At 46.1% G+C, this 15250-nt stretch overlaps 1 protein-coding gene across 4 annotated transcripts in view; it reads right to left on the bottom strand.

Moving 5' to 3' along the window:
• LOC140403055 (serine/threonine-protein phosphatase 2A 56 kDa regulatory subunit gamma isoform) overlaps positions 1–15250 on the bottom strand; it is a 291236-nt gene that overhangs the window by 121255 nt on the left and 154731 nt on the right. For all 4 annotated transcript variants that reach the window (XM_072490720.1, XM_072490721.1, XM_072490731.1 and 1 more), the window contains one exon: positions 996–1106. In XM_072490720.1, coding sequence (XP_072346821.1) covers positions 996–1106 — 111 coding nt within the window. The remainder of the gene's footprint in view (positions 1–995; positions 1107–15250) is intronic.

Here is a 15250-nt window from a genome sequence, read left to right as displayed (position 1 = left end):
TCACGGCCAGCAGCACGGTATCACAAGTAGATAGCACTGTGGCTTCACAGCGCCAGGGTCCCAGGTTCGATTCCCCGCTGGGTCACTGTCTGTGCGGAGTCTGCACGTTCTCCCAGTGTCTGCGTGGGTTTCCTCCGGGTGCTCCGGTTTCCTCCCACAGTCCAAAGACGTGCAGGTTAGGTGGATTGGCCATAGTAAATTTCTTTAGTGACCAAAAAGTTTAGGAGGGGTTACAGGGATAGGGTGGAAGCGAGGGCTTAAGTGGGTCAGCGCAGACTCGATGGGCCGAATGGCCTCTTTCTGCACTGTATGTTCTATGTATCTTCTAGCAAACAAGACCCATCACAACAAGGTGATGTGCTGAATTTGCACTAATTTTCAACTTCTGGAAGCTCCTTTTTGCAAGTATTCTCGTAGTTTGTCAAAGGGAAATTTTAATGAAATTCCAAGATTGACCAAGTAAACATTTTGTTCCAAAGTCTATCTGCAAAATTTGCCAGAGACCTGTCTTGTACAGCAAGATTTGGAGTGCAATTACAAACTTTTACCATTTTTATAAAACTGATGCACCGAAGAACAAGAAAACGCATCCAATTTTGTCCCACGTGGGTGGCCAAATTGGTGCCAATAGGGCACGTTACAGGACAATACTTAATTTGCAGCATGCTAAACAAAAAAAAAGGCATTGCTTCAAAGTAATTTCAATTCAGAGAAATCATGCACTATTATGTTCAGCAACTGACTGAACAGGAAACATGAAAACAAACCAATCTTTTCAGAATAAACAACAGCTCAGAGAACACATTTAAGCAATCCTATTTTGGCAGTATGCAAATAATAATGGGAATAATGCTTTCAAAAGACAAATGAAACAAAAGAAAAGGAAATAGAAAAATGTCAAAAAGATGGAAAAACTGATTTTCAGAAATAAGGCTCTAGTCTCTGGTTTTCATGAGATCACACTAAATGTTTGAATACAGATAAGCATTTGGTACCTGTAGATGAGGCCATGCAGCCTCCAGTGTTGGTTCATCCTCTTCTGGATCAAACTCTGCTCCTGTGGGGTTAGATGATGGTGGTAACGTTCGAAACATGTTCACTGCAAACTGAAAAGACATTCCCGATATTAACAGTATTTTACAATTGCTAAAAACCAACAGTCTGAACCATAGAATTCCTACAATAAGAACGAGGCCACTGATGTTGCTAAACCACTGAGAAACCTACAAATTTTAAATGTTTCTAGTTCAAAAATATGGTTTCAACTTATCAACATTTGTTAAAAATGCAACTATTGATAGCACACAAGCCTCATCATAGAATTTACAGTGCAGAAGGAGGTCATTCGGGCCATCGAGTCTACACCGGCTCTTGGAAAGAGCACCCTACCCAAGGTCAACACCTCCACCCTATCCCCATAACCCAGTAACCCCACCCAACACTAAGGGCAATTTATCATGGCCAATCCACCTAACCTGCACATCTTTGGACTGTGGGAGGAAACCGGAGCACCCGGAGGAAACCCACGCACACATGGGGAGGATGTGCAGACTCCGCACAGACAGTGACCCAAGCCGGAATCAAACCTGGGATCCTGGAGCTGTGAAGCAATTGTGCTATCCACAATACTACCATGCTGCCCTAAGGTCAACACCTCCACCCTATCCCCATAACCCAGTAACCCCACCCAACAGCCAAAAATAAATATCTAACAAAGACCACAAAGCTTTGACAAAGAGTCATGCAGACGTTAGCTTCCTTCTCTATCCACAGAAGCTGCCAGGCCTGCTGAGATTGTTCGGTATTTTTCTGTTTTTGTTACCTTTAGACTTTACTTTTCCAAAGCACATCTGGCTGGCTTCCCACATTCTGCCATCTGAAAACTTGAAAGCATCCAAAAATCTGCTGCCTGTGACCCAGCTCGCACCAAGCTCACCCATCCCCACTGTGCTCACTCGCTTACATTGGGCCTGGTTAAATAGCATCTTGATATTAAAAGATTTGCATTTTCAAATCCCTCAATATCTCTAATCCACAAATGTTAGATATCTGCTTTCCTCTATTTCTGGTCTTGGGCATCCCTGCTTTTATTTATGCCATCATCGTGGCTGTGCATTCACTTGGCAAGGTCCTAAGATCTTGAATTCTTTCCCTAAATCTCTGACTCTCTCTGTTCCTAAGATGCTCCTGAAACCTCTTCGACCAAGCTTTTGGTTATCTGCCCTAATATCTTCTGGCTCAGTGTCAGATATAACACTCCTATGGAGTGCCTAGGGACATTTTATTACTTTAGCAGCTCAACATAAAGACAAGCTTTTGTAAAGATTTTTTTGAAATTGTAGCTGTGACATACCCAACATAAATCATAGATGTTTAGAACACAAAAGGAAGTTTATTTATAGCATAGAAGGAAGTTTAATTAGTTCATTGTTTCTTAGTAGCTCTTAACGGAGTAATCCAAAACTATCTTTGAAACAGCAACGATAAGTGAAATGAATGAATTCAGAAAGTGGGTAACAATTGATCGTGGATATTCACCATGTAGCTATTATATGGCTATTACATTTCCAGTATAAGCATAGTGAATTGTCATGTGAGAGTACCTTTAAGAAATGGGTGTTTACTACTGCAGTGATGTCAGAGTGTGGGTGGAGCTGGGCTGTCGGACAGATTTTTACTTTAGTTTTAGGCTGTTTGCTGCAGGGTGTGTTTTAGTTTTGTTTTCCCGTGTTGGAGCTGAAGCCAGACCAAGCAGGTGTACTGCTGTTCTCTCTGCCATCAAAAGACTACCTCTCGATCATTTGGTGAATTCAGAATTATAAATGTTCTCAGTAGTGAATGTAAACCTAATGTGCTTCTGGTAAAAGGTGTTTTAAGTCTTATGGATGTTAAAAGGACAGCTTAAAGGATTACTTAGTGTTGTATTCTTTGGGGGTTGTATTTGAATTAATGGTTGCTAAGATGTCCACTGTATGTTTTAAAAAGGTTAACTTGAGTTCATAGAATAAACATTGTTTTGCTTTTAAAAAATACTTTTCCATTTCTGCTCTACCACACTTGTACATTGGGCCGTGTGCTCCCCATACCACAATCTAGTAGTTGTGGGTCAGGTGAACCCCATGCTACACTTTGGGGTCTCTAAACCCTGGCCCATAACGGAATAAGAACAGCCATGTTTATTACTTTTTGACTACAAAGCTGCAAAGCTTTTCTAAAATGAAGACTACAGAAAAAAGATAAATGCTAAATAAAACTGAAATTTTGACAAGACAGTGAGTGATGGAAATGTTAATAAAGCTCCAATGTGAACTGTATAATGTGATGATCAATTGCTGTGTGCGCACTACAATTCAGCTTGGCTTTATTCAAATCAAAACATAATACTGTAAAATCATCAGCATATGTGACAAACATTCCTCTTTGAAGTTTTAGATGAAAGGGTACAGCTTCAAGGTAATTTTGATAGATTAAAAATCTGGAGTTGTTCAGCTCTTGATAGGCGATGTATCTATTTTTTTTAAAAAGCTTTAAAATAAATATTATAAATCCATTATCAATTGTTACCCACTTTCTAAATTCATTTATTTCACTTTATTAAATGTTGCTATTCTGGTTTAAAAAAACATTTTGAAGAAATATTTTCATTGAAGGCATTTTTTATATATACAAAATTACAAAAGCCAAACCTCGGCAACAGGTAACAAACAAAGCTAACAACTCACCCTCCCCATCGCCCCCAACCCCCGGTCTCCCCAAGCCCCCACTTTCATTTTCTCCTTCCTCCAATACCCCCCCAAACAAAACAAAACCCTCTGCTGACGCCTCAATTTAAAGAAGTTGATGAACGGCTTCCACCTCAGGGTGATCCCCCATTCCACTCCACGTATGGCGAACATAACTTTTTGCAGGTGCAAAAGTTCTACCATGTTACTCACCCATACCCTCGCCTTTGGTGGCTCAGAATCCCCCAAACTCAACAAAATCCGTCTCCAGGCTATCAGGGAGGCAAAGGTCAAGGCATCAGCCTCTCTCCCCACCTGAACTCCCAGAACTTCAGATGCTCTGAATATCACCACCTCCGGTCTCGGAACCAGTCCTACGTCCCCTATGTCCAGAATCTGGGACATTATATCCGAAAACCCTTTCCAAAACCCTCTCAACATCGGACATGCCCAAAACATATGCACATGGTCTGCCAGCTAGCCCGCACACACCTATCCTCCACACCCAAAAAGAATCTGCTCATCGTCGAGACTGTCATGTGGGCTCTGTGCTCCACCTTAAATTAGAAGGCTTAACCTCGTGCACGAGGGGAAGCATTCACCATCTGTAGGGTTTCTCTCCATAACCCGGACCCCACTTCCTTCCACTTGAGTCTGACCACCTCCACAGCACCTCCACAAGATCGCACTCCCTAGCCACCAGCTCTCCATATACATCCGCCACTCTCCCATCCCAATTGGTTAAAACGCTTGTAAACACTTAAGAGGTCTCAGAAACCATGCTTTTGTTTAATGCACCTTGTAAAGATGAAATGTCAAGTTCATTTAAAGATCATGACCCAATACAAATTGGATTTCCTCTTTAACATCCATGCAGGTCTCTTGAATTAATATCAAAGTAATAATTTCCTGGAATTCCTTCTAAAGCATCAATTTGTGGATCTCTATGGGTTCTGAAATTGTTTTTTTAAATAAATATTTTTATTCAAAACATTTTCAGATTAGCACCTCCCAATATAATACAATGTGTTTTTTTTGGAGAAGGCAAACCGCATGTTGACCCACCAGTTGCGGCATGAAGCAGCGTCCAGGGAAATCTTGCAGATGAGGGCAGATAAGGGGGAGGTGGTGTCGGAACCGAAGAGGATAAATGAGGTGTTTTAAGACTTTCTGCGAGGGATTGTGCAGGGCTGAGCCGGAGGATATGGGGTGCTTTCTGGATGGGTTGGAGTTCCCAGAGTTGGATGAAGGGAAGAGGCAGGCATTGGAAGAGCTGTTAAGGGAGGTGATGAGAGTATATTAATAGGATGCAGTCGGGGGAAGTCCCCAGGTTTTACAAGCGGTTTATAACTGAGTTGCACCCCCACCCCCCAAACCTGGTGAGTACGTTTAGTGAGACGGTGGAAAAAGGGGGAGTTGCCAGCAGGCGTCAATTTGTTGATTCCCCCAAAAAAGAGGAAGGATCCACTGGAGCGTGGGTTCTACAGGCCTATTTCATTGCTAAACATGGACGTGAAGGTGCTGGAGTGCCGGTTGGAGGGGTGCATCCCAGAGTTGGTTTCGGAGGATCAAATTCGGCTTTGTGAAGGGGAGCTAGCTCTCCAGTAACATTAGGAAGCTGCTGAATGTAATTATGACTCTGCCAGGGGGACAGGAGCCACAGGTGCTAGTGTCCATGGACGTGGCGAAGGCATTTGACCAGGTAGAGTGGAGGTACCCATTTGAAGTTTTAGGAAGGTTTGGATTTGGACCAAAATTTGTGGAGTGTTCGATTCTTGTATGCGTCCCCCATGGCTAGTATTTGAACGAGCGAGACGAGTTTGGGGTATTTTGGGTTGCATAGGGAGACAAGGCAGGGATACCCGCTGTCGCCACTGTTATTTGCGTTGGCGATCAAGCCCTTGGCGATGGCCCTTCTGGCGTTGGCTCAGTGGGGAGGGATTGTGAGGGGGGATAGGGAACACTGGGTATCACTGTATGTGGATGACAAGTTGAATGTAGGGAAAAGTGAGGTGTTCCCAGTGAACGTGGCGGTGGAAAACCTGGGGGCGCTACCATTTAAGGTGGCAGGAAGCAGTTTAGGTATCTGGGGATTCAGGTAACATGAGCGGCCCACAATCCATAGGTGGAACTTGACAGGGTTAGTGGAAGGGGTTATGGGGTACTTTAAAAGGTGGGACACATTGCACTTGACATTGGCAGGGAGGGTAAAGTTGAATGTGCTGTCAAGGTTTCTTTCTGTTTTTCAGTCCCGCCTGATTTTTCTCCCCAAGAACTTTTTCCGGAAGGTAGAGACGCTGGTTTCGGAATTTGTGTGGGCAGGGAAGGTACAGAGAGTGAAGAGAGCTCTGCTACAAAAGGCAGAGAGGGGGATTGGGGGAGTGGATCAAATTGGAGGAGGGGATCAGATTGGAGGAGGAGTCCTGTAGGGGCTCACGTTTAAGAGCCCTGGTGACGGCAATGTTGCCGTTAGCCCCGAGGAAGTATACAGGAAATCCAGTGGCGGAGTCAACTATAAGATTTGGAATCAGTGGAGAAGGTATAGGCGATGGAGGGAGGAAGGATTGGAGCGGTCAAGGATATGTTCTCGGACGGGAATTCGCTGGGTTGGATGAGCTTCGGGAGAGGTTTGAGTTATCGAGGGGGAGGAGTTTAGGTACTGGCAGGTGCGGGACTACACACAAAAGGAGTTGCCGATGTTCCCCCAACTGCCAGAGTATATGCTAGGGAAATTGCTGCTCCCAGATGAGGTGGGAGAGGGCAGGGTAAGGCACTTGTGGAAAGGATTAAGCGGAAATGAAAGGGGGAGTTGGGGAGAGAGATAGGATGGGGTCTCTGGTGTGAGGCAATGCAGTAAATGAACTCAATTTCCTCCTGTGCTAGAATGAGCTTGATTCAGTATAAAGTAGTGCACAGAGTACACAGGACTCGGGCTCGAATGAGGGGCTTCTTCTGGGGGGTAACAGATAGGTGCGAGAAGTGTGGACAGGGGCCGGTGAATCATGTTCACATGTTTTGCGGTTGCAAAAAGTTGGAGGATCTTCTGGGAGGCAGTGTTTGGGACCTTTTTGAGGATAGTGGTAGCCCAGGTGAAGCCAGACCTCATGGTAGAGATTTTTGGGGTTTCGGAGGTGTTGGAGCTGCTGGAGGGGAAGGAGGCCAATGTCGCATCCATCACCTCTGATTGCCCTGCGACGGATTCTTCTGAATTGGAGGTCAGATATGCCACCAGGGTTGTGGCCTGGCTGTGAGACCTGTGCGAATTTCTCCAGTTGGAAAAGATTACGTCTGCCTCAATGGGGTCAGAAGAGGACTTCAAGGTACGGCGGAGGCCGTTCTTGACTATATTTGAGGAGCTATTTGTTGCCGGGGGGAGTTTAAATAGGATTAAAAAGGGGAAAAATGTACAATCTTAACTCTGGTTGAAATGCAGTTTTGTTGTTATTGTTTATGTCTGGAATAAAATATCTTTTTAAAAAAAATTTATTAAACAAAATCATAATAACCCTAACCCTCACCCGCACCCCACCAAGTTGCTGGCCATGAACAAATCTTTAAAGGTGGTGATGAACATCTTCCACTTGGAATAGAACCCATCCTCCTACCCTTTAATGACAGACGTAATCTCTTCTAATCTCAGAAACTCTGCCAAGTCCCCAACCATGCCGAGGCCTTAGGTGGCGACCTCTATCCAAACAGGACTCATTTCCCGGCTATTAGAGAGGCGAAGGCCAGGACATCAACCATCCTCCCCTCCAGAAGTGACGGCGAGTCAAAGATCGCCATCAATCGACATTGCTCCAGCCTGACCCCCACAATCTCCGACTTAGTCTCAACAAAGGAGACACAGAACTCAAACAACTTGGGGCACGACCAGAACATGAGTGAATGGTTCACTGGCCCCCTCAAATATTGTTCACACCAGAGCTAGTCAAGTGCGCCCTATGAACTACTTCAAATTGTATCAAGCTCAGCCTGGTGCAAGAGGAGGCGAAATTCACCCCGTGCAAAATCTCACTCCAGCCTCAGGTCTAGTTCCTCCTCCCACTTCCCTTTTATTTCCTTGGTCTCCAACAACCAACCACATAGATCGGATATCTTCCCTTCCCCTAGCTCATCTCAAGATAACATTCTGTCCATAAGCATAAGTCCTAATAGCCAAGAGAACGAAGGCAGCTCCTTACAAACAAAGTTTTGCACCTGTATATACCTAAACAAACTCCCCTAGGGATTTTAAATTCCTCCACTGTCTCCCCCAGTCCCGCAAACAAATGAACTTTTCGATCCTCTCCCTCTTCCAAATCTTATACATTGCATCCATCCCGGATGGCACAAACCTATGGTTCTCACAAATTGGTGACAGTACTGACATTGCCCCCATTTAAAATGCTGCCTAAATTAGTTTCAAATTCTTCGTGATGCCACCACCACGGGGCACGAACAGAACCTGGCTGGAGAACGGATGAGGTGCTGTAACCAACGCCTTTAAACACAAACCCTTCTCTATTCACCCCCACCTCAGCCCCGACTCCTCCATCCACACTCGCATTTTCTCGATATTCGCCGCTGAGTAATAGATCAGATTCAGTAATGCCAGCTAGTCCAATTGCCGCCCTCTCTGCAGGAATGCTCTTCAAATCCTGGGAATCTTACCCGGCCAGACAAAGGCAGAAATTAACTTACCAACCCTAACGAAAAAAGATTTAGGGAGGAACATCGGGAGACACAAACACAAATAAAAAAACTTGACAGAGTGTTCATTCTGCGCTCTCCCCGCCAAGGACATCAGGGAGGGCATCCCACCTCTTCAAATCTCCCTTCACCGCCTCCACCAGACTGGCCAGGTTCAAGTTATGCAGCAAGGCCCAATCATGCGCCACCCAAAACCCTAAATACTTAAACTGAGTCCTGGCCAGCCTTAACGCAGCCTCCCCAAATCCACCTCCTTCCCCAGGAAGATCTCTCTCTTGCTCACATTCAATTTGTACCCAGAGAAGGGCCCAAACTTCCTCAACTGCTCCATTAACTTCCCCACACTAGAGAGAGGATGTGAAACATCCAACAACAGGTCGTGCCCGTAAAGGGACACTATGCTCTTCACCTTGTGCACCCCCCCCCCCCCCCCCCCGGCGCGACGATCAAAACGCGATTGCCATTGGCTCAATCGCCAGCATAAACAATAATGGGGACAGTGCCCCTATACAACTGGAAGTACCCTGAACTCACCTCGTTGTAACCAGCCCTCCCCCCTCCTCTTTAACCTGGGCTATCTCCCATGCGGCCGCCTGCAGCTTCAACTGGGTGAGCCAATAATCGGCTGGCCTTCTCGCTGTACTCAAAATGTGCCTCGCGAGCGACGAAGTTGGCTCACCACCTTCCCCGTTGGTTCCAGCTCAAGACTCCATCTGCAGCTTCTTTCTCTCCGCTAACAACTCCGCAGTCGGGGCCGTGGAATATTGCCGGTCCACCTCCAAAATATAATCAACCAACCTCTGCCTTTCCGCCCTCCCAACCTTATACAAAATTATCTCCTCCTCCCAACCCCTTCTCCCCCTACCTGACCACCACCTTCAACGCTTCCAAGAAGTGGAAGGTAAAACCTCCCCATTCTTGTTAAAACCTACATGGTTCCCGATGGCCGATACTACCCTTTCACAAAACTTTTCATTTGCAAGAAGCGTTGTATCCAACCTCCACCAGGGGCGCTAGGCTTGGCCAACCTCCAGCCGTACCTAATGTGGGACGTGGTCAGATATTACAATCGCCGAGTATCCAGCCCCCACCACCGCAGGGAGTAACAATTTCGCCACCACAAAAAATTCTATTCAGGAGTTGACCCTATGCATGTGTGAGGAGGAAAACTCCCTCTCCCTCGGATATCTAAACCTCCGTGGCATTCCCCCCGCCCCCCCCCCCCCCCCCCCCCCTCAGATCTGCTCCACGAACACTGCCAGCTCTATCGCCATCCCCAAAGTTAAACTATTTGGGGCACTACCTATCCAACCCTGGCTGTAAGACGCAATTGAAATCTCTTCCCATGATCGATTGGTGTGCATCTAGCTCAGGGGTGGCTACCAACACTTTCTTAATAACACCAACACCACCGGAATCAGCCATATCCCACCCGTGAGGAGATCCAACAGCGTCCAAATCTACGCAGATTCCAGGTCCACCCAAAATGGCCACCGTCACCACCCACACACAAATCCATAAACGAAGAAACCTTCATTGCTAGCACTCAACCCTCTCCCTCACTGCTCCTCGACCTCCTACCCAACAACTCTCCCCCAAACCCACCCCTCCCTCCCCCTTCGAACTTCACATAATCAACCCACCCAGCTACTAAAAGCACCCCCCTCACAAAAGAAAACCCAGCCAACCTAGACCCGTTACCTTACCTACAAACAAAACAGAACCCACACCCCACAAAACAGGTAATCAGCCACAGCCCTCTTCCCCCATTTTGTTCCCATTAACTAGAATACCCGCCAGCAGGGTGGCCCCCACTCTGAACAAGAACCCCAAATATCGCTTTTCACAGTCCCTCATCAAATATCGTACATACTGGGAAGAAAGAGCCTGCACCCCCCTTCGATGAAACAAGCAATACAAAGTTGCAAAGATTAGTGGGAGACTAGAGGATTGGGAAATCTTTAAGGGGGCAACTAAAAAAGCTATAAAGAAGAGTAAGATAGATTATGAGAGTAAACTTTCTCAGAATATAAAAACAGATAGTAAAAGTTTCTACAAATATAAAACAAAAAAAAGTGGCTAAAGGCAAATATTGTTAGTGCTGTTGGGGAGGGTTTAAACTAATGTGGCAGGGGGATGGGAACCGATGCAGGAAGTCGGAGGGAAGTAAAACGGGGCCAGAAACAAAAAGCAGTAAGGGGGAAAGTATAAGGCAGAGAAGCCATAGTCAAAAATCAAAAAAGTGCCACAGTACAGGGTACAGTGACTGAGGAGTGTGAAAAGGGAGGTGGCCAATGCAGGATTGAGGGTGTTGTACCAAATGCATGCAGTATACGGAACAAGGTAAATGAGCTTCTTGCACACAATGAAATTGGCCTGTACGATGTTGTAGGCATCAGAGACGTGGCTGCAAGGGAATTCGGGCTGGGATCTAAATATCCAAGGATATATGTCCTATCGTAAGGACAAGCAGATGGGCAAAGGGGGCGGGGTTGCATTGTTAGTGAGGAATGAAGTTAAAACGATAGCAAGGAGCGATATAGGATCAGAAGGCAGAGAATCTCTGTGGGTAGAGTTGAGGAATCGCAAAGGTAAAAAGACCCTGATGGGAGTTATGTACAGGCCCCCTAGCAGTAGTCAGGATGTGGGGCAGAAAATAAATCAGGAGATAGAAAAGGCATGTAAAAAAGGCAATATTACAATAATCATGGGAGACTTCAATATGCAGGAGGACTGGGAAAATCAGGTTGGTAGTGGATCCCAAGAAATTGAATTTGTGGAATGTCTAAGAGATGTTTTTTTGGAGCAGCTTGTGACCGAGCCTGCTAGAGAACAGGCAATTCTGGATTTGGTGATGTGTAATGAGGCAGACTTGATTAGGGAACTTGTGAAGGAACCCTTAGGGAGCAGTGACCACAATATGATAGAATTTACCCTGCAGTTTGAGAGGGAGAAGCTGCAATCAGATGTAACGGTATTACAAGTAAATACGGGTAACTACAAAGACATACTAGGCTCCTTTTCCAATCAACTCTGGCCAGAGTTGATTGGAAAAGGAGCCTAGCAGGGAAGACAGTGGAACAGCAATGGCAGAGTTTTTGGAGGTTATTAGGGAGGCACAACAGAAATTCATCCTGAGGAGGAAACATGCTAAGCGGAGGACAAGGCATCCATGGCTGACGAGGGATGTAAAGGACAGCATAAGGGCTAAAGAAAAAGCATACAAAGTGGCGAGAATTAGTGGGTAACCAGACTATTGGGAAGCCTTTAAAAGCGATCAGAGGAATACTAAAATAGCAATAAGGGGGGAGACGATGAAGTATGAGCGTAAGCTAGCTAGTAACAAAAAGGAAGACAGGAAGAGATTTTTTCAATATATAAAATGAGAGAGAGAGGCAAAAATAGACATTGGGCCACTAGAAACTGTGGCTGGAGAAGTAATAATAGGAAACAGAAATGGCAGACGAACTGAAGTTACTTTGCATCAGTCTTCACGGTGGAAGACACCAATGGGATGCCAGAGCTCCAGGAAAACCGGGGGGGGGGGGGGGGGGGCAGAGGTTAGTGCAGTGACCATTACCAAGGAGAAGGCTAGAGGGAAACTGAAAGGTCTGAAGGTGGATAAGTCACCTGGATCGGATGGACTACACCCCAGGGTCCCAAAAGAGTTAGCTGAGGAGATTGTGGAGGCATTGGTGGTGATCTTTCAGGAATCACTGGAGGAGGAAGGGTCCCAGAGGACTGGAAAGTGGCTAATATAACACCATTGTTTAAGAAGGGAGGGAGGCAGAAGACGGGAAATTATAGGCCGGTTAGCCTGACTTTGGCCATTGGTGAGATTTTAGAGTCTGTTATTAAAGACGAAATTGTGGAGTACTTGGAAGTGCATGATAAAATAGGACTGAGTCAGCACGGCTTTGTCAAAGGGAGGTCATGTCTGACAAATCTGTTAAGAGTTCTTTAAGGAGGTAACAAGGAAGTTAGACAAATTAGAACCAGTGGACATGATTTATTTAGATTTCCAGAAGGCCTTTGACAAGGTGCCACATAAGAGACTGTTAAATATATTAAGAGCCCATGGTGTTGAGGGTAAGATCCTGGCATGGATAGAGGATTGGTTGACTGGCAGAAGGCAGAGAGTGGGGATAAAGGGGTCTTTTTCAGGATGGCAGCCGGTGACTAGTGGTGTGCCTCAGGGGTCTGTGCTGGGACCACAACCTTTTACAATATACATTAATGATCTGGAAGAAGGTACTGAAGGCACTGTTGCTAAGTTTGCAGATGATACAAAGATCTGTAGAGGGACAGGTAGTATTGAGGAAGCAAGGGGGCTGCAGAAGGACTTGGACAAGCTAGGAGTGGGCAATGAAGTGGCAAATGAAATACAATGTGGAAAAGTGTGAGGTTATGCACTTTGGAAGGAGGAATTTAGGCATAGACTATTTTCTAAATGGGGAAATGTTTCGGAAAGCAGAAGCACAAAGAGACTTGGGAGTCTTTGTTCACGATTCTCTTAAGGTTAATGTGCAGGTTCAGTCGGTAGTTAAGGAGGCAAATGCAATTTTAGCATTCATGTCAAGAGGGCTAGAGTACAAGACCAGGGATGTACTTCTGAGGCTACATAAGACTCTGGTCAGACCCCATTTGGAGTATTGTAAGCAGCTTTGGGTCCCGTATCTAAGAAAGGATGTGCTGGCCTTGGAATGGTCCAGAGGAGGTTCACAAGAATGATCCCTGGAATGAAGAACTTGTCGTATGAGGAACATTTGCGGACTCTGGGTCTGTACTCGTTGGAGTTTAGAAGGATGAGAGGGGATCGTATTGAAACTTACAAGATACTGCGAGGCCTGGATAGAGTGGACGTGGAGAGGATGTTTCCACTTGTAGGAAAAACTAGAACCAGAGGACACCATCTCAGACTAAAGGGACGATCCTTTAAAACAGAGACGAGGAGGAATTTCTTCAGCCAGAGGGTGGTGAATCTGTGGAACTCTTTGCCGCAGAAGGCTGTGGAGACCAATTCACTGAGTGGCTTTAAGACAGAGATAGATAGGTTCTTAATTAAAAAGGGGATCAGGGGTTATGGGCAGAAGGGAGGAGAATGGGGATGAGAAAATATCAGCCATGGCTGAATGGCGGAGCAGACTCGATGGGCCGAGTGGCCTAATTCTGCTTCTATGTCTTATGGTCCTTTAGAGGATGAGAAGGGAGATTTAATAATGGGAGATGAGGAAATGGCCGAGGAAGTGAACAGGTTTTTTTGGATCAGTCTTCATAATGGAAGACACAAATAACATGCCAGTGCCTGATGGAAATGAGGCTATGACGGGTAAGGACCTTGAGACGATTGTTATCAGTAAGGAGGTAGTGATGGGCAAGCTATTGGGGCTAAAGGTAGACAAGTCTCCTGGCCCTGATGGAATGCATCCCAGGGTACTAAAAGAGAAGGCTAGGGAAATTGCAAATGCACTCGTGATAATTTATCAAAATTTACTAGACTCTGGGGTGGTCCCGGCGGATCGGAAATCAGCAAACTTGACACCACTGTTTAAAAAAGGTAGGCAAAAAGCGGGTAATTATAGGCCAGTTAGCTTAACTTCGGTAGTAGGGAAGATGCTGGAATCTATCAAGGAAGAAGTAGCGAGTTTGTGGTCCAGGCGAGGGGACAGGGGAGGCGACTGGGAGAGCTGCCATTTAGGTTAGTAGAGGGAAGCTTTAGGTACCTAGGCATCCAAGTGGCGTGGGAATGGGACCGGCTGCATAAATTGTATCTGGCCCGGCTAGTGGACCAAATGAAGGACGATTTTCGGAGATGGGACGCGCTTCCGTTGTCTCTGGTTGGGAGGAACGGTGAAGATGACGGTCCTCCCGAGATTCCTATTTGTATTTCAGTGTCTCCCCATCTTTATTCCGCGGTCCTTTTTTAAGCGGGTCAACAGAGTGATCATGGGCTTCGTCTGGGTGGGCAAGACCCCGCGGGTAGGGAAGGTAATGCTTGAGCGGAGTCGGGGAGAGGGCAGGCTGGCGCTGCCACATTTTAGCAACTATTACTGGGCGGCTAATATAGCCATGATCAGGAAGTGGGTGGTGAGGGAGGGGTCGCCATGGGTGCATATGGAGGCGGCTTCATTAAGGGCACCAGTCTGGGGGGCGTTGGTAGCTGTGCCTCTGCCGTTCCCGCCGGCATGGTACTCCACCAGTCCAGTGGTGGTGGCGGGCCCTGAGAGTTTGGGGCCAATGGAGAGGGCATGTGGGAGCATTGGTCTGGGCCCCAATCTGTGATAATCACCGGTTTGCCCCAGGGAGTGTGGACAGGGGGTTCCGGTTATGGCGGAGATCGAGAGGATGGGGGATATGTTCATAGAGGGGAGCTTTCCAATGAGGGCGTTGGAGGAAAAGTTTGGGTTGGCGAGGGGAAACAAATTCAGGTATCTGCAGGTGCGGGACTTCCTTCGTAAACAGGTGTCAACCTTCCCGCTCCTACCGTTAAGGGGGAATCAGGACAGGGTAGTTTCCAGAGGGTGGGTAGGAGAAGGGAGCGTCTCGGACATTTAAAAAAAAATTTTTTAATAAATATATTTTATTGAAGTTTTTCGATCAAACAAAATTTTCCCATATTACAACTTTGTAATAATATATACATTGATAGTTAAAAAAATAATAATATGCTAATTAACGGCAACTGCCAACAACAAAATAAGAAACAACAGAAATAGTAACTAAAATAGTAACTTCGTAACATCTAATATAAATAACTAATATATAAACACACACATAAAACCCCCGAGGACCCAAATGAGCCCTCTTACACCCCCCCCCCTTCGGCCCGGGGTTGC

The sequence above is a fragment of the Scyliorhinus torazame genome, chromosome 2 (assembly GCF_047496885.1).
Source record: "Scyliorhinus torazame isolate Kashiwa2021f chromosome 2, sScyTor2.1, whole genome shotgun sequence".
NCBI classification, from domain to species: domain Eukaryota; kingdom Metazoa; phylum Chordata; class Chondrichthyes; order Carcharhiniformes; family Scyliorhinidae; genus Scyliorhinus; species Scyliorhinus torazame.
The sequence above is the reverse complement of the archived record's forward strand: the minus strand, read 5'-3'. Positions and strand labels throughout refer to the sequence as shown.